General features: G+C 36.1%; 1 protein-coding gene across 3 annotated transcripts; it reads right to left on the bottom strand.

Moving 5' to 3' along the window:
• Positions 1–570: 570 nt before the first annotated feature.
• Positions 571–13,633, bottom strand: LOC107683390 (mannan-binding lectin serine protease 1-like). Of its 3 annotated transcripts, none has more exons than XM_016479447.1 (12): positions 13,506–13,633; positions 12,642–12,864; positions 8,871–9,048; positions 8,667–8,798; positions 7,325–7,521; positions 6,027–6,174; positions 5,804–5,946; positions 5,609–5,687; positions 3,435–3,554; positions 3,274–3,345; positions 3,067–3,138; positions 571–1,916 (listed from the first exon to the last, which is right to left on the bottom strand). In XM_016479447.1, the coding sequence occupies exons 1-12, from the start codon at positions 13,517–13,519 to the stop codon at positions 1,042–1,044; spliced, it is 2,253 nt and encodes a 750-aa protein (XP_016334933.1). In that variant the 5' UTR covers positions 13,520–13,633; the 3' UTR covers positions 571–1,041. The 3 variants fall into 3 exon arrangements, with proteins under 3 accessions (XP_016334933.1, XP_016334934.1, XP_016334936.1); XM_016479448.1 differs by having other exon boundaries at positions 5,804–5,922; XM_016479450.1 differs by lacking the exon at positions 13,506–13,633 and having other exon boundaries at positions 12,662–12,806.
• Positions 13,634–20,927: the final 7,294 nt, after the last annotated feature.

Here is a 20,927-nt window from a genome sequence, read left to right as displayed (position 1 = left end):
TTAAATTTGTGCTGAGATATTATGTAGGTGTATAAAACTACAAATTTCATCAGTTTTATATGATTTATATCATTATAAAGATGTATAATGTATTTTTTTGCTTATGTACTATATGGTGTCCTTTAAAAATGTGGGGTTGGTAAGAAATGTTAATGTTTTAGAAAGTGCAAAAATACAGTAAAACAGTAATAATACGAAGTATCATTACAACTGAAAATAACTTTTATATTTGAATATATTTTAAAATGTAATTTATTCCAGTGATGGAGAAGATGAATTTACAGCTCCAGTTCCAATCTAAAGTATCACATGATCCTCCAAAAATCATTCTAATATGCTGATTTTGATGCTCAAGAAACATTTATCAGTCTTGAAAATGGTTGTGCTGCTTACTATTTTTATGGAAACAGTGATCTTTTTTTCAGGATTTGACGAATATAAAGTAAAAAAAAAAAAGTAATTTATTGGAAGTAGAAATCTTTTGTAACATTATAAATGTCTTTACTGTCTCTTTTGATCAGTTTAATGTGTCCTTGCTGAATAGAAGTATTAATTAATTTTAAAAATCTTAAAACTCTTACGGACCCCAAACTTTTGAACAGTAGTGTAATATACATGCTGTCTTGATAGGCCAAAGTCCCTAACCAGTACTGAAGGTTAATTCAATTTTAGGACAGTATAATAACAAAAACGTATGAAGGATCCATGCACAGGGCCAAATATGAGGTGAGTACAATGCTATTTTCTGGATGAGTATGGTTCCTTAAAGTTGACTCAAGCGGTCGGCGCAAGTTCATATAATCTGTACTACCAATAAATTCACAAAGTGCTGGCATAAGATTTTTAATTTTGAAAAACAGCCAAATTAATTTTAAAAAGTCCATAATAAAGGAATTAATCTCACCAAATAATAGAATTAACACTTCTGGGTGTAACTCTTGCCTCACATTAAGTTAGTTTGTGGAAAATTATAAGAATGACAAAAATAAAAAAAAAATAAGAATAGACTTCCAGCTCCACTGCACTTTTCCGACTTCCTCACTACCAGCGGTCCACATCCATGTGCCTGTGTAGCCAGTGGACGTAGTTTGTCACCCGAGTGTACACCCCATACACCCTCTGACTGCCACACTCCTCTGGCCCGCCCCAGGACACCAGTCCTTGTGCCACCCATCTGCGACTGCGGGTGTCCTGGGTGACAAACGCTCCCCCACTGTCCCCCAAACAGGTGTCCTGACCGCCTTCGTAGAAGCCAGCGCAAAACATATTGCTGGTGATGTTGTAGTTGATGGAGCGTGATGCATAACTGGCTTCACATTCGTCCTGCGGCACAACCGGGAGCTTCACATACTGGAGCAGCTCGGAAACGGTGCTGGAATCGGAGGTCAAGCCACTGGAGGAGGCAGAAGCATTGGCCGTGTTAATGCCCCAACCGGCCACTATACCCAATGTGTTGGGCAGAGGCATCAGGGCATGACCTTCTACACCAGGCCTTGGTAGACAGACGGGCCGTATTAACGCAGACAACACCACCTCCTGGCTGAGTTTAACCAGAGCAATGTCGTTGTTGTAGTTTTGAGGATCAAAATGAGGATGGAGGATGACTTTTGCTACGGACCGGTTGGTGGCCAAGTGCTTATCCCGTACATCCGTGAGGCCCAAGTGCACACAGATGTGTTCAGAAGCAACAGGTACAACGGAAAGATCACGGCGGTGAGATCTGAGCACATGAGCAGCTGTGAGAACCCAGGTTGAGGAGAGGAGAGCGCCGCTGCCAAACCAGCGGTCCTCAGGGACACGGGACACGTCCTCTACCGAGAGCAGAACCTGCCAGGGGAACAGACCTGGAAATGCTGTTCTCCCACCAACGATTCGCTTCTGCTGGGCTGGAAAGAACTGTGACTGCTCACCACATGCTGAAACAAAAACATGTGCAAGTTAACATAGATATGAGTAGGAATCTTAGAAACAAATACAAGTACCTTAACACAAACAGAGACACCCAGGGTAAAAAAAAAAGATAAGGCTGCTAAAATTAAACATTTTATTAGACATATTGCTTTTTTTAGTTGACAGATTATGGAATCACTGGATAAAAATAGTTGTTTTGTACTTTGATGAAGGGAAAGTTTAGTATATAGATATATAAATCATATACTAAATAACACACTTATATATATATATAACACAATATATATACCAGGAAGTTTTTTCAGTTGTATTTAATATGAATTGGTTTGCCAAAAAGAAAAAGTCAATAAACAGTGTTAGAAAATAATAATAATATTTTGGGGTCTGTAAGATTTCTTTTTGAAAGTAGTCTCAAGGCTGCATTCATTTGATAAAAAAAAAAAAAAACAGCAATACTGTGAAATATTATAATTTCAAATAATTGTATTTTTATATATGTATTTATTCTTGTATGTATTATAAGTTTAAGTTTTATTTTTGACATGGCAAAGCTGAATATTCAGCAGTCAGTGTCACGTGATTATTCAGAAACCATTCTAACATCAATGTTGAAAACAGTTGTGCTGATTAATATTTTTGGGTAAACTGATCATTTTTTTCAGAATTCTTTGAGGAAAAAATATTCAAAAGAACAGAATTTATTTGAAAAAAAATTTTTTTGTAAGCAAGTATTTAGTGCTGTATCAATGTAGTGTGTTATTGCTAAACAAAAGTATTAATTTCTTTTAAAAAGTCTTATTGACCCCAAACTTTTAAAAAGTAGTGTATAGTTTATTATATATTTAATATGAATAATATATAATATGATGTAATATATATATATATATATATATATATATAATGTAAAACAATGTTGTGAATTTGTATCTTTAGTTGTCAAATAAACAATTAGTATGTAAACAGAATGTTGTCTCATGAACCTAATGTATAACAGTCAAGTCTCAGTCAAGGTCCATTGAGGGAGTCAGTTATGAACTGCGTAATGATTTTGAATGATTCAAAACGCCAAGATGTATTTTTTTTTTTTTTTTTTAGTCACAGTCTGATGTCCTGCAAAACATTTCCAAAGCTTTACATTCTAAGTTTGAATCTTACCAAGAGGAGTGCTTGCTAGTGGAGTAGGAAGTTGAGATTCGGGATTGGTACTCAAGGTTCTTTCAAAATCTCCTATAGTAAACACATAAACAACAGTGGCAGATACTGTAGTCATGTAGGTTAGTACCATGCCAAAACTATGAACAAGAAGTCCTGTTTATAATAAAGCAATTAAACAAAACAGAATAGGCATTAATTAATGCATACCTGCTAGACAGGTGGGCAGTGGCGTCCCATCCTCACTCATCCATTCCCCACTCTGATGACAGGTGTAAGTGTCTGTAAATCCAGTCAGAGTCAAATCCACAGTGACATCTATTATTATAACTTGACTTTAATGCATCAGTGACTGACTGTGAAATACTCACTGTTGACCTGGCGAGAGTCTCTGCAGCTGTACTGGATTCTTGATCCAAACACAGTACTGTTTCCAGAGCTCTCAAAAACCACCTCACCCAGAACTACATTCACTGGACCACAGTCAACCACTAAAAGAGATCATGAGAAAGATGTTGAGTTAGAGAGCTATAGGATTTATTTTTGGATTGTTTGGATGACGATTTTGGTTTGATTCATATTTTGATTTCATTCTTTTCTTTAGGTCTTAGATGTTTTTTTTTTCTTTTTAAAATTGAATAAAGAGATTCTTTAAAAATATTCAAAAGTATAAAAATGTTATTTTATATAAATGTAACAAAAAAGTACAGTTTTGACAGAATACAATCATGGCACTATTTGTTTAATTAATTAGATGGGAGGATTTATTTGAAGAGGATGAGATGAAAACTGTATGATTCACAGGAATTCTCAAATGTGATTGGTGGAATTTACAGTAGTACATGCCATGCATATTATGAAAGTATTGTTGATGGAAGGGATGAACCACTTGAACTATTTAAATAGTGAAGATCACAATCATACCAAACAGTAAGTGTCCACTCTTCAACATGTGTTGTCCGTTCCCAACAGGTGAGGCAGTTTTGTAGTCTATGTCCTGTCTGAAAGTCTAAGTGCATTTATGTATATGTATTTCTGTCTCAAAATGAACCAAATAGTGACAAGACTGTGCACTACTGACTAAGGGATGTATAAATATATATTCAAAAAGTATCTGACAAAAGATCATGTTCACATCCATACATGTACATGCTCACTGGTTTGTTTTATCTCAGAGGCCCTATTTATGAAACAACATTAATAACCAGTAGATGGAGACATTCTATGATACATAAACTCAGTGTGGCCTTCACAACCACTTTCACTGGCAGAACAACAAAACTAGACTTGGGCATGGAGGATGTAAACTTAATATTGATCATGTTTAGCACAGACAGTTTGTATTAGCTGTAGTAACAAAATGCAATATGAAATCTTTCATCAAAAACTGACAGATCATTATTTTCCAATTGCTTTTAATGCGTGTGCTTATAAAAAAAATGCATCTATACTCATAGACAGCTTAATTGAGTGAAAGCGGAGTGTTATTTATTTAACTCTTTATTCATCAATTTATTCATTCTTTTTTTATCAAATGCCTTTTTTCGCAATAGAACCAAACCTGGCTCAAACTACAATAAATTCTCAATAAGAACCGTTGTAATTTTAGGTTTGGTTCTATAAATTAAGGCTAGGCCTGAATGAACCTAAACAAAATGTATATTTAGTCCAGGACTAGGCTTAATTTAAGAAGTAAACTGGGAAGCAAAGTTAGTACAAATACAGAGATTTAAGATTTCATCTTTGCCATGAGATACTTAAAATATGGGCAAAGAATAATACCTGAATGCTTTGGAGTATTAAAAAGAAACACAAAGCTGTGCTAGTTACAATAAAATGACAAAACCATGAAGCCTGTGCATTAAGCACAATGCTAATCAATTTCAAGCATTAGCAGACCCGTGAATAAAAACAGCAAACTACCAAAAGTTTGGGCTCAGATAGATTTTTAAATGTTTTTGAAAGAAGTCTCTTATGCTCAATAGGGCTGTATTTATTTGATTAATAATACAGTAAAAACAGAAATATTGTTAAAGTTGTTAAAGCATCATTACTCCAGTCTTCAGTGTCACGTGATCCTTCAGATCAGTCATTCTAATATGCTGATTTGGAAACATTTCTTTTTATTATTTATGTCTGGAAACTGTGATATTTTTTTCAGGATTCTTTGATGAGTAGAAGGGTAAAAAACTGCATTTATTTGAAATATTTTTTAACAATATAAATGTATTTACTGTCACATTTGATCAATTTAATGGAAAAAAAATCTGACCACAAACGTTTTATCGATAGTGTATATTTCAATCATCCACAATGTACTATTTGGGTTGTAGTTCGTAGTGAAAGGTGACTGGCTACCAGCCAGTCCCTTTAGATTTTAACTCAGTATCTGATTGGTTAAAATGCTTGGTAGGGAACGATGCCTCCTTTGAGATTCCTTCTCTGGCGACAGCAAGGAGAAGTAGAATAAGAAAAGAGAAAGAAAGGGCAAGTGAGAAAAAAGACAGGAGGAAAACAGAATTAGTGTCTCTGTTAAAAGACTTACTTTTACACAGCGGGACGTCACTGCTCCATTTCCCATCCCTCTGACACTCAATCTGATAGTGCTCAAATTCTTCATCACCCTGTAAGAGAGAATGTGAGTGTATGTGTGTGATGTAAAACAGTACTGATTTGTTTCAGTTAGCTAGCATCAGTCACTGGCTTAATCAGCACAAGTGAATGGCAACCTTTCCCTGACCTGTCTCAGCGAGTATCCAGGGTCACAGGTCATTATAATGTGATCTTTGAAGACGTAATTAGACTGCAGAGGCTCCAGGTGTCCATTGAGGGGCGCCGCAAGAGGAGAGCATTCAGAACCTGAAGATAACAACATTTGCATCTCTGTCAATGCACCATATAGACAAAGTAATTAATATGATGTATTTAATTTTAGCAGTAATATGCATCGGTCAGTCTCTGACCAGTCGAGGTGTAAGTGAGTTTCCAGCCGAGATTCTCTCCAGAGTTGTCACTGTGAAACAGGATGTTGACTGTGTTACTTCCTGTCTGGATCTTCCCTGGTGACTGCTCACCACAAAATGGGCCAAACTCCTTGTCTCCTGCATTAATCTGAGGATAAAGCATCATTATCATCACAAAATCTATCTTTTAAATGAAATCTATCAATATTTATCATTAGTGATGGGAGAAACTAAGCTTTTTGAAACTTTGAATGAATTGAAGCAATTGCTGCGCAAAATCATTTACATATTCAAAGCGCTCAAACCAACTTCAAATGTTTTATTAAAACTCTGTTAAATGCAATTTAATCTAATCTAATACCATTAAATATGAAGTGTCTGTATAATATGCATTATTTTATTAATGTGTTTGTTTTATGGAAAGCTTGGTTAATCAGGCCAATAAAAGACTAAACTGCAATTCTTCCAAATATGGTTGTCATTAAAAACCATATAGACAACAGTTCATGTGTTCACCATTGAAATTTCAAAACAGTTTTGATGTAATGAAGCCTCATTTACTGAAATCATGCCACTTTGGTGGTTTAATACACACTCTGAATCACTGGTTCGAAACGCAAAGGTTTCAAAGCTTCATGAACAGTGTTTTGAAAGCACTTATTAACTATTTAACATAATATTTAATTATTATGATTAGTGATGTACTGAAATTATTTTTTTATGAAACACTAAAAATATATATTTTTTTATTTAGCCAAAAACCGGCAACAAAAAATTATTTAATATTCAATAATCAAATAAAACTGAGTTGTACATAGAACTTTTTAAAAGCACATCAGCTTTTTAATTATATATTATTAGTTATACAAAAATTGCTGTTATAAAAAACTAGTTTTCATGACAGATTTATTCAAACATACATTACATAATGAAGAAAACAGGTTAAGCTAAAATATAATGAATATGTAATATAGTGCATATTATATTTAGCAAAATGCTCCTCTGTAGAATTTTTTTCTAGCTAACTAGCAAGCTATGGACACTGAATGGCTTTCCTGAGGTAAAGGTAATGTTAAGTGACATATTATATTATGTTAATAATATAACAAAATATATTTAAATATATTAATTAATTTCAAGCAGTGATACTTCATTCTAATTAGTCAAATGCAATGTTCTGTCAATATTTCTGTATGATGATGATGATGATGATGATGATGGCTAAACTGTATATGTGTTTATTTCAAAAAAACACTACAAAAAAATAATAATTCACAGATATGCAGTAGGATTCTCACTTTGATGAAGTCATAGGGGCAGGTGACTTCAGGGTGGTCTTCAATGTCAAAGGTGTCATCGAACTCCAGAGTGATTTGAAAACCCTCCTCCAGCTCAATGCGGTACATGCAGTCAGAGCTTTTGGGGTACGGTTTAGGGAAATCAGCACTGGTGATCTCTCCAGAGCGCTCTGTGTACACGCTTTCATGACACTCCACTGCAATGATTGCAAACACACACATACGTATATATAATTCACTATCATTCAGTTCAGCAACCAAAAGTGGCATGCACACACATGAAAAGCGATCATAAAATGACTGAACAATAATTATTTCTACTCTTTAAATCCTCAGCTAAACATTTCTCAAACCGTAAGAATTACATGTTTGCATTGAAATGCATGAAAGCTGCTATACTTGCTTCCGTTCTAATTGGGTGTTTGAAGTTCACAAGTTTATCCACATCTCACTGACCACCACAATGTAAATATTTAGTCGTTGGTGCTTAGCTACAATCAGCTGAGGAGGGGGCAAAGGCTAGACATAAAACAGACACACTCCAACACACACATTAACTACTACTACAACACATTACAGCAACATAAATCAAGATAAAATTGCAAAATTGTATGTGAACCAGCATTATATAAATATGTGTATATTTGTAATTAGTTGACTTACACAATGTGGTCTCAAATCAACCTGCTGCAAGTTTTTTCCTAAAGTACTGCTTTATAATTAGGAATTCCAGAAACTAATCCTGGATAATCCAACGGTACAAGATTTATTACAAATATCTATGCAATTTAGAGCAAATATTTGACAAGAGCCCACCTACACAGCTAGTTTTCATACTTGTATTCAAATAAAACTGTGTTTTATACTGATGTTAAATCTAAGTATAAAGCTAGTGTGCACTTATAAGTGCGTTAGGTGACAGAGTCGTGCACATTCACACACACACACACACACACACACACATACAAATGGAATGATCTCTTTAGTTTTGACATGAACTTAACTGACTAATCAACATTTTCAGGAGTATTAGGAGATTTAAAGGATTTTCCTCATCAAGCCACATATAAATAATGTTTAAACTATATGCCACCTTTTGGCACCAAGAAGAAAAAAAATGGGTAAACTTCTGTTTTAGTGAAAATAGTCTGAGGGCACCATTGGCATTGCCCTATTCTGTTTGTGATGGAGCAACAAGTGGGTCACTAGGTTGATGTGAATTACAACATGTATTGAACATGCGAGTTAGTTAAGGAGGAACATCCAACTGTAATGAAATACAAAAGAGGTTTTTCTGATCAAATATAGAAAATGCAGCAACTTTGCTATTTTGAAATGTTACCTTTGCAAGTTCTGTTGTCAGAATGAAGCAGGAACCCGTAACGACAAGAACAGTAGAAGCCGCTAATGTAGTTATGACAGAAATGATCACAGGCAAGATCTTCATCATTTCGGTCTCTGCATTCATCTACATCTACAGAAAGAATGGAATAAAGAAAAATAGGATGTTGGAAAAAGAAATGTTTTTGTTACTCCAAAAACTCACCAACCACACTAAAGTGAGCCTCAAAGCCAGAGTAGCGTTCCTCATTGGAAAAGTCTGAACGGAAGGCCACACTGAGCACATTCCTAGGGGACATGATGACATCATCAGCGGGGACCTGTTCTGTGTCTGTATTCTCTTTTCCACAAAACACGGCCAGCTCTTCGGAGTCTGAATATACCTGTGTGAACAAACACAAGAGATTTCTATTTCAAATGAAAGCTGTTCTTTCGAACTTTCTATTCATCAAAGAATCCTGAAAGAAATGTATCACCGTTTCCACAAAAATATAAAGCAGCACAACTGTTTTCAACATTGATGATAATAAGAAATGTTTCTTGACCAGCAAATCAGCATATTAGAATGATTTCTAAAGGATCATGTGTCACTGAAGACTGGAGTTATGATGCTGAAAATTCAGCTTTGCATCACAGAAGAAAAATTACATTTGGAAATATATTAAAATAGAAAACAATGATTTGAAATTGTAATAATATTTCACAATATTAATGTTTTTACTACAATGTTAATTAAATTAATCTAGCCTTAGTGAGACTTAGTGAGACTTTCAAAAACATCTTACCAACATCAACTTTTGAAAGATACTGTATATATATACTCGTACACAAAAATATAGGTACAAAGTTTTCAGTTTCTGTGCAACTATGCAATTTAAATTAATAGATCAGAAAATTCTCACATCATTTAATCACCTTCATGCTGTTTCAAATTGGTATGACTTTGTGTCTTTCATTATACACAAAAGGAGATATTGTACAGAATGTTCATGCTGCTTTTTACATAAAATTTCCCCTTTTCTACTGAAGAAAGTAAATCATACATGAGGGTGAGTAAATGACACAATCAGAGGACTGAAACTGTTCTCATTTTCTAAATATACTTGCATGAACATATAAAAAGCCACACAATTTAAACACTCCCAGCTTCTTGCTTTGGACGTACCCACACAAATTACCCAAAAGAATGCTGCCAAACCCTCAATTTAAGAAATATCTGCACAAACACAAAAACTGGCATCCACATGAACACAATTACATTCAGCAGACAGGCAAACTGTCAATCAAACCAGAGTCTTTTACACAAACACTGCAGGCCAAGACCACAGCCAAGTCTTCATTGTGCTTCTACAAACACACACACATACACACAAACAGCCCTAAACGTGCCGCTTATCTGGCTCCCAGCTTGAGTGTTTACTTTACCCGTGTCAGTGAACGCAGGGTAACCTACGGTTACCAAAGATGTCCATAGGCAATTAATTCCTGAGCACAATACACAGGCAAACATCCTCACAAACACACACAAAGAATTCGAGAGATACAGCAATTAAAATCAAATATGAGTGGGAGACAAGCTTATGCCAGTGCAAGAATCCTAACTGCACAACTATTTCACCAGACACGCCTCAAGAAAAATGGTTGCAAAAGCAGGTAGGTTAATAACACATATAAAAAGTACAAAAGAGTTCAAGTTCAGGACAAGCTGCATTTCGTTGCAATGTCACACAGAATGCATGGAAACCCTATACATTAAATCCCTAAATACATTTATATGGGTATGTGTGTAACGGTCATTATGTGTGAGTTTTTTCTGTGCCCTTTTTTGTCTGCCACCCAGTTTTTGGTCCACTGCCGTGGCTTGTTACCATAGCAGGTTGCTGTGGCACCCACTGGGGGTATTTGAATATGAATATGCCCCCCTGTGGTGAGGGGGTAACACATTGGCTACTGTGAAATAAATGCTGTTAACTCCATCCACCCAGGGTACCAGGGCATCTGCCACAGACCTGTCCGTCAAACCCTATTCTCACCCATTCTTACCCATTTAAACAATGAGATCCTGAGACTGGAAATAAGATGCTTATAATAAAAGGTCTGTGAGTGCGTCTAGACAGATTGAGCTGCTCTTTATCTGTCAGAAATGAAGCACTAACATATATGTAGCAAAGTACTATTATGTTTTTTAGACATTCACCAAGGTTCTAGTATGGTTGGCATAATACAATTCACTTGGAGCAGGGGCGTAGATTACGCAGGGGACGCGGGGGACGTGTCCCCCAGAAGAGACTTCTTTATAAAACATAAAAAATCTTACTGTTATATAGATTACAGAAATGTTATATATATATATATATATATATATATATATATATAAAACATTTCTGTCCCCCTCACTTCTGAAATGATGGCTACGCCCCTCACTTGGAGTACCATAAAAATATAATAATAATCATAATCATTCAGTACCGTGGTTTTAACATCTGATACCATCACAGTATCATGATAGACTCGGGGTAGCGCCATATTTAATTTTTGACAAGAATGAAAACGAGGCAATGAGGAATGGAAGTACAGTGCATTTGATGGATTGTATGGTTGTTTAGCAATATACCAACTGTTCAACTGACAAAATGTCTTTCTGAAAAAAAAAAAAACGTTCAGTAGACAAAGACTCCATAAAGCAGTTTTGAAAGTTGTGATTCGTGAAAATTACATAATCAACAACCAATAATACGGTGTGTGACATTGTACAGAGTGTAAGTCCATCCCTCACAGCCTCGCATTAAATTCAATATGGCGTCTAATTAAGGTCTATACCAGACAGCATTATACCCAGGGCAGGACTTATGGAGTCGGGGGCCCCTGGGCTTGAGGTTATGTTTTGTTTACCTATACTACAAATGCCCTCAACTAGAACATTATTATGGAGTAGCACAAAATACACAAAAATTAAAATATGCTTTCAGGTTCATATACTGTATACAATTAATAGGCAACATGTCTAGCCTAGTCAAAGTTTATATGTAATATTAAATAGTCACTATAATACAATAAACAGGATGTGATCTCTCAGTTGAGAGATCAAAACCCTGAAATAACACTGAGCAGAAAAAAACAAAGAGATGTATTATTATGAAAATGTATAGTCATATCTGTGTCTTTTTATGTCAGATTCTTACATTTAATAAATTCAATCTGAATAAAAAAACATGATGGCTATTAACAATAAAATGAAATCACTATAAACAAAATCCATATATGGATTTTGCACAAGTTATGTTAAGTTTAAATACATTTTAATGTAGAAATATTAAATGATTGCAAAAATGAAATAATTAGCTACTTTTTAAAAATATGAAACTACAAACACCAGTAGGTGGCAGCAAGTGACTGTCTTAATGAGTGAGTTGAATCCATAAATCAACCGATTTGTTTAAAATGCTAATTCATTTAACTTAGTAAACGACTGTACTTATAGCCTGTTTTAACCATTTACTGGTCCGTGTAATGCTGAGAAACAAAACACTGTGTTGCTCGGAGACACATTGATGGGGCAAACAGAATTTTGTGTCTGTGTTTATTGTACATTTGCCATCGTACAGATATTCGGAAAAACAGGACTCTAGTTTGTGTGATAGGCTAACTCCTATATCGTAGGCATTCACTCATTAAATGCAGGGTTCGTTCAACTAATAAATTTCAATGACTTTTAATACAATATTCATGACCTAATGCTCCATTATTTTGCTGGCACATAACTGAACAAATGTAAACGGGTTAAGGCGGGGCCCCTGGGCTGCAGCCCAGTCAAGCCCAATGGTAAGTCCGGCCATGATTATACCACTTGCTTCTGCAAATCTAGTAAGGTTAATGTTCTTTTGTAACATTTATAAGTAGTACAAGTAGTACTACACAAGTAGTAGAGGTGCGTTTGTTAAAAAGGAGATTGAAAAATGTGTAAATATTGATTTACCTTCAAGTAGTCGTACTCACATAAGTATGATGGCTCAATGTCGAAATGCATAAAATAGAGTCGGATTTGATATCCATCTGGCACAGATATATTCCACTGTAGATCTATCTCTTTCGGATAGGATTCAGGAAAGTTTGGAGACTTGATGGTCCCATACATGTCGGTGAGGTGGATGACTTGAGTCCACAAGGGCCATACGCACTGGGCCAAGATCACAATGACACTGTGTCGAAAGGCATTTTATTTAAACCATACCATCAAATTCAACATGTTAAACATTAAGCATTAAGATTAAACAAAATGTGTCAAATATTCCATTAAGTGAGTTTAATTCAATGGAATTAATTCCTGTAAGAATCTGCAAACAGGGGTTTAGGTGGAGGGGGGATAATTAGTGTTCAGCCAAACCTTAGTAACCAAAGATATGTTAGATTACAAGTTATTCAGACTGCGCTCAATATTCGCAAGCGAACATAAATAGCGCTCGCCTGAAGTGGTAACCATAGCAACAGCACTGTAAGTTGCAAACGCTTTCCGTTAGATTCCTAACTGTACAAAACATAGGTTAATCTCATTATTTATCACTTGATCATTTATCACATTTTATATACCAATTGTATTACAATCGTTTTGATTGGTTGACGTTAAAACACGTTATGTGCAAGGATCGGCAAAAAAAAAAATCACAATTTCAGCCCCCTAAAAGGAATCATTCCCACGCGGACTAAATACGTCATGGATAATAATTAATTCCGAGCTGTTTGTTTGTTGAAGATTATTAGAAGTGACTGATTTTATTTTCGCTACGTATTTTATATACCCTACTGACGAAGAAACGTTTAAGAAGTGAAATAACGTTCTCACCGTATAAGCTCCATGACTTCATTTATTTCTCTGTACGTTGGAAAAGGGCTGCATTCCCGTCTGAACTCTAGTTTTCTTCCACAAGCCACATTGCATGTTTACAATGAGTTCTCCCCCAAGGACTCTCTGTGTGTGTGTGTGTGTGTGTGTGTGTGTGTGTGTGTGTGTAAGGACTCGGGGCGGGGTGGAAGTTTGTGTTTTCTCATGCAGCTAACTTGCACAAATGAGACGCCATATTTCAATATAAACAATAACAACAACACGTGGATGGTGTTTTTTAACAATGCAAGTAGCAGTTTGCATAAAGAGAAAGACATCATGGCAGGATAAATTATATCTATGCATTTGAACAAATAAAAAGCAGCCAAACATTTTACTTGCAAAGGTGAAATTACCGTCTGAGTTTGTGATGTTCACAAAATATGGATATTATGAACAGAAAGATTTCGTGTTAAAATCGATCATAGCAACAACAGCAGCATGTAGATTAATTAAAATGTTGTATGTGAAGGATTTGGATGAAGTATATCTTCATTCATTTTCTATATTTATCATGCTTTGTGTCACATTCTAACTAAGACCAGAGCTGGAGTATAGACTGGGCCTGTGGGGCCAGTATTGCCAGGGGCCTCCAACGCCTCAAGCCATATTTTGACATACTTAGATGATATTATAATCATATTTCATATGATTTCAAGATATTTATGCTTGTCAGCCAAGATTACAGTAGGAATAACATCACACATATATCAACTATACCACCTAACAGCTGTCTGTTAACTCTCAAATCACATTAATAGACTTTAAGTAATTTTGTGTAATGTGTTCAATGGCCACTAGCTAACTCCTGTCCTTGTTTGAGGTCACCTCTGCGTATGTGTGTGTCTAATCCAGATTTCTAATGGGTTATCACTGTGGGTGATGGGAGCTGATTAATGTGTTTAAACCAGAAGTTCTTTAATTCCAGAAAGATCCATATCCCGCTGTTTTCTCTCTCAGTATGAGATATAGCGAGAGAGAGAGGTAATTGGACTGTTAGAACACTGTTATAGTCGACAGGTGGGTAATGAGCTGTGTGTTAGAAAAGCAATGAGAGTCTATGAGAGACACTGAAAACACAAAAGATCAAAGGGTACAAAAAGCAAAATTATATTTGTACATATGAACTTTGTAAAAGTAGATCACTTGGTTGTTTGTTGCCTAATCATTAACGGGTGAAGGTCCAGTCACAGGTCATGATAATTGAGTAACTAAGATCAAAATCCAGCATTACTAGCAAGGTACTTAACCCCAGGTGCTTTAGGAGGATAGAATAACTGCACTATCACTCTGGATAAAGAATGTCTTCTAAATGGCAGCTGCCACTGTAGATTGCCTTGGGTAATTGTAGTGGATGGGTGACAGCGTCAATAAGATTGAATTGAGTGCAATTAGCCTTTTGACCTCTAGAGGGAAGTGTTGACCACCTCTGCAAGCTCGTGCTCGCTTTTTGCCAGATGACAAACTCCTTTCCGCTCCTTACTATGCTGACTGCTTGACTCATGAATTTTAATTAGTTATCGCGACTGGACGCTTTAGGAAAGTTATAATGTAACTCAGCATTGCAGGATTAATATGCATGAGCGAACTACTAGTCACAGTGAGATTAGCCTACTTCTCATAAATGTTTATAAGAAAATTGTACGACGGTTAAAAAAAGGAAAAAGGAAACATGGCAAAGTAGGAAGAGAGAAAAAAGTTTAAAGTGGGCCAATAATGCTAACAAACAGCGCAAGGTAAGGACCTTACAAAACGAAAACATGGCAGATCGTCCAGTACGTAAAAATCACAAGAAACTTGATTTGTCACGTAATTAGCCACCACTGTCTTTAAATAAGACATGAAACTACATTCCAGACTCTAAGCGAATCTTACTCTAAACGTAAGAGATAGCATTTTAAAGCGATTTCTGCTAAACTATAGCAGGTTCCCCTAAAATACTGCCATTGTACAGGTAAACATGTAGCCCCGCCCCTAACACACGTCACAGTCAGACGTTTGTCATTAAGTCCTCTGATTGGCTAACACGCGTGAAAGAGCCTGTGACAGAGGCAAGTGTGATTTCAGGACACTTTTTAGTGATATTTTATGTGTGGTATTCTTTACATTGTCCTTAATTTATAATGATTTTGCAGTAGTAGTAATTGTCATGGTAATGTTTTCTAAGGGCAGAGTAGCATATTGGCAACAGGTTGAAGTTGTGCCTGAGTTCCTATAGGTTATGCACACAATGCAGCAGGTAACCTGGGTATTGTTCATGTACTGTTTCATGAATAATCTTACTTATTTACATACTGCTGTTTATTAGTGGGGAGGTATATGCACATTCAGGCACTGGGATTGAATATTTAATATATAATAGCCTCCGATATTGAAAATATACACACTTAGAGCAATTAAGTTTTTTTCTTATTAGTTTATTTTAAATGTCCAACTCTGCACATATGCACACCTCTCTTTCATTTTGTGTATAATATGTCTTTGTATTACTTTATCTCTTTCATGTCTGACCTGGGGCACTTTTAGAAAACTTTATTTCCAAACTCCATTGAAAGCTAATTACTCTTATTACAGTGCTAAAGTTTAATTGCATTTAATGAGCTGTGTGTGTGCAGGTCTAGAGATCGTTAATCTATTTTACCACACATTAAACTGACCCTGTTTCCCTCGGAAGCTTAATACTTTAATCAATAACTATCCAAGATAAATGACTCCACAGCAGGCAAACACACACACACGGTAAACAGTTCTGTTCAATATTCTTCTCATTTTGAGTCATGGCTGACTTTATGAAATGAATCACACATTAGTCACATATTTAGGCCTGTCAAACACTATCAGCCAGATAATCTTTTAGCACAATTGTGTCTGTGTGTGTCTGTGTCTGTCTGTGTGTCTGTGTGTCTGTCTGTGTGTCTGTGGCTGTGAAAGTACAGGTAAAGTGTTTTCTCGTCAACAGTCACAAGAACCTTTTTGTTGTGAAAGATGATGGTTTTGTTCTTGGCCATGATGAAAATGCTGGGTTTTTCAATATCTGGTTTTAGACATTCATTACCGCAGCTTCGGAGAATAAAGATGATAAAATGGATGATTAGCATACGGTAGCCTACTCAAACACACAAATACAAACATTCTGGAATCAAATATTGATAATGTATGAGACATGATATATAAATATGATATGAGTGGGCGATGTGATTTGTTTGTAAGTGCATGTGTGCATGCTTGTTAGACTTTGTATATGTGCATATGCACGCATTATGTTTGTGTATGTTTTGATTACATGTGTGTGTGTGTAGGAGGCTTCACGGTTAAAGAGGCGTTCTATCAGCAGGCTCCTGCAGCAGTGGCTGCATTGTCTGCTTGAATGCCTGAATTAAAGGACTTTGTCTCCTTTGTGAGGGTAATGGCCTCCTTCACACAGACAGCACAACAATGGAGACTGAACAGAGGAACCTCATCCCTCACCCTTCATCCCCTCCCACCTTTTACCTCTTCCATCATTTATCTTCCACACCTCTCCTTGTCTGCCTCTTTTTCACCCTTCAGGAGAACGTGACATCATCCAACACTTGTTTACGTAAATGTCACTCTCTTTCTGTCTGTCATTTATTTGCTTAATTTACGTTTAAATTCTGAGTACAATTTTTATGGTATCCTAATTGGATTCAATATAATTGACCAAAAATTATACTATGAAAAAATTATGTAAAACAGCGAACCTTTAACATTAAAAAAATACATTATAAAAATCTTATACATTAAAAAAACATGAGACCATATGCTTTTTAAAGCTGAATTTAACAACTATTTTTAAACTTTTTTCAAAAACTGTACTTTTTATAAACAGCATTAGAACTATTATTTTTTTAACTTAAAAAAAAAAAAAAAACATTTTAACATTGTGAAAAGTAGAAGTGTGGAAAAGCACTTATTCTGTGTACTTTCCTCAAGCTCAAACAGTAGTGCTGACCACGCCAATACCATGGGCTTGATTCCAAGGGAAATTAACATACATGTACTGCATGAAGACCATCAATGTAGTGTAAACTTATTCAGATAAAAACATAAATGCATTAATGTAAATAAAACACCCTTAGGATAATTGAGAAACTGACATATAGTCAATTTTATTGTATTTTACATACATATATATTTGTTCTGCTGGCTTTAACCATGTAATATGCTGGTAGAATTGACCCACAAACATCATAATCATAATAGAAATTCCACAGCACATTAGAGTATTGAAAATTTGCATGCATGTTCATGATCCTAAATATGAAAAAGTGACAAAATATGACTTCTCATTTTACCATTATTTCCAAAAACCCCAAAAATCAATTCGGGTCAAATAGACCTGCAACATAATACAAGGGTTAATCCCTTCTTTTTCATCTCACTCTCAATATATATATATATATATATGTTTTTTTTTTTTAGTTAAATATATTTCCAAAATAGGCTTATTGGGGAAAAACGTGCAGTTTCCAGCTGAGATGAACACCATTCATCAACTAAAAGTTGGAAGTCAACAGATTCTGTTTTCCCTCTTCATCATTTGTGTGTGGTTGGCTTATAAAAGTCTCAGTGTGCCCCAGTGGAGATGTTCACCTCTATTACCCTTTTCAGCCTCTTTGCTGGATCCCATAATTCTGTCTAGGTCAAGCACAGCAGCACCTCACATCACTGTCCAAGGCCTCGGGTAAAAAGACATAGAGGAAGATAATGATGATAAGTATTAGAAGAAAGAATATCTGATGGTCTTATCCTTGTGCTCCTTCAGATAAAGTCATGAGGCACGTCCTGCCTGATCTCTATCTGCTCCCATAATGCTTTTCACCAGCAACCCCGACCCACTCATCACTGTAGCGATCAGAGACAATCATCTTCAGACAGATCCAGGATAAGCCCCTTGTTGGTCTGTGATTGGCTTTATATATTGAGATCAAGTAAGTGTGTGTGCTGAACAATGTGCATTTGATGTTATATTCAGTTCAAGTATTCCACAAAAGTGATACAGAATGCTAAAACAATAGGTTTTTATAGGTGGAAAAATATTTTGAGATCACATTAATTGTGAATTCAAGATTTCGCAATGTTAAGTTGTGTGTGTCAATGTATATTGTGTCAGAAAGGGGCTTCACTGGCTACGTCAGTAATCGATTCCGACAGAACATATTACTGCAAATAAATAAGTCATTACTTCAGTGAAACCCTGTAAAAATCGTCTCAATTTTTATCGGTTAAGCACACACCATTCCTCTTCTCTCTTTATCAGTTAAACACATACTGTGCGGAAATGAGGATCTCCAGCCTGGCGCTGCTGCTGTCTATTACCCACAATGCTTTTAAGTCAGCTGTGATAATGGTTATGCAAATGATATGTAAATACAGCTAATGGAAATGTTTCATTTGACACGACTTGAAACGAGTCTTGATGTGCTGGGGAAATACCATAGATGGACAGGCTAGAGATAGGCTACTGTAGAAAGCAAATTTTTATAGCATCAGTGCAAGAGAGCCAGTTATTGAGTTATAATGCTAAACTACGTCATAGAAGCCTACTTAAACTAGCGTTTCAGTAGCAAGTAATCTTTGGTGCCCCGGCCAAACAAATCATATTTTACACGAGTTGTGAATTAGAGTTTGCATGATGTTTTGCACATAATGTAATGAGAACAACACAAAGTTGTTCTCACGCCTGCACCACTCCGAATATAGGCTACAACGCAACCCATTTCACGAACATGACTTTTATGAGCCGGTGTTCTGAAGATTTGTGCTACCCGAGATTGTGCTACCTCCCATTAAAAAGATAGGTAGCACAAATCGATAGCGAAAAATCCTACCTATCAGATTGTGCTACCAGCATCTTATTGTTTTGAGGCTTTTTTCATGTCCATACCTACCCCTACCCTTACCCTTAAAACAATTCAAATATAGTTCTGTCAGGACCACTATCGTCAAAATGATAGATACTTAGCATAAAGTTTGGTTTGGCGGTATGGTTCTGTTCTGGGCAAAAAAACTCCCTGCCCATCCATGCAGCCTGTCCTGAATGAGCAGGGAGAGCAGCAATAATAACCCCCCTAGGGTTAACAGATCAGAACAGGGCAGATATCATTAATGTACTTAATGATATTTAAGTGTAACACTTTATTCAAGATAAAGGAGTCCGATTAGCAAGGAATATCAGAAAGCCAAGTCCTGACTGTGGCGAAAAGAGGAGCTGGGGATGGAGGAGGGTAATTTGCTCCTGAGCAAGCTGAAAAGCTGCAGAATAATACTGAATAGAGCTTATATAAGAATGCCGCGATAGGTGTCGTATTCCTATAGGTAGATGTGATCAGCTGAGAATCAGCTGATGCAAGCTTGACTCACATGACCTGCCAGAACTAACGCTAACGCTTCATTTTTGGTAGCACAATCTGATAGGTTGCATGTTTCGCCGGTACACCCGGTTCTTTTCAGGAAATCAAAAGTAAGCTACACATCACGACCAGTGTAGTCCGATTCATGAAAGAATGACCCTTACCCGGTTCTTTTTAGTGAATCAAAATTATAAAGTTCGACAAGTGTAACCCGATTACGGAACGAATCATTCTTATTTACAAATTGATTCGTTAGGTGAATCATATATCACAGAGCAACCAGATTATCCTGATTTCCTAATAAATGAATCTTATGAGTTGGTTCTTTGTAGTGAAAAAATATACAGCCCCACTAAATGCAGTCGGATTCCCGACCAATAAACTCTTATGAACCGATTCTTTTAGTGAATCATAACACATAATGCAACTAGTATAGCCTGATTTTCCAAATTAATGACTCTTGTGAGCTGGCTCTTTTTAATGAATCAAAAAACATACAGCGCGACTAATAATGCAGTCCGATTCTCGAACGAATGACTTTTATAAAAAAAAAATTTTCAATTAAACATGGATGAATGAAACGAGGATGTGTGGGAGCAGGGCACCGCTTTTGTCAGCTTTTTCAGCGTTTGAGAGGAAAAATGCAAAATGGTGACGGAAAACACGTGAATTGAAGAGACCATTTCATTCTTACCTTTATAGTCTGAAACATCCATTCTGGACAACTTGATTGTTCAATAAACATGTGGATGCAATGCTACGCTGTTATGTAAACACGCTGCGTGTGTCCAATCAGTGAACAAAGGCCTCCTGTAGCGAATCGATGCGTTTTTGTAAGAAAAATAACCATATTTAAAACGTAATAATCAATTTAATCTAGCTTGCGCTCACTGTTGTACACGGAAGCAGCTCTGTTCGTATGATGTAGGACGTTGGTGTTGTGCATGCGCCGCTCAGAAGTGACGAATGCGGAAGCACAGGGGAGAGATCAAAACAAAACAACGGTCAC

This window comes from Sinocyclocheilus anshuiensis, unplaced genomic scaffold (genome assembly GCF_001515605.1).
Source record: "Sinocyclocheilus anshuiensis isolate Anshui unplaced genomic scaffold, SAMN03320099.WGS_v1.1 scaffold1170, whole genome shotgun sequence".
Classification (NCBI taxonomy): Eukaryota; Metazoa; Chordata; class Actinopteri; order Cypriniformes; family Cyprinidae; genus Sinocyclocheilus; species Sinocyclocheilus anshuiensis.
The sequence above is the reverse complement of the archived record's forward strand: the minus strand, read 5'-3'. Positions and strand labels throughout refer to the sequence as shown.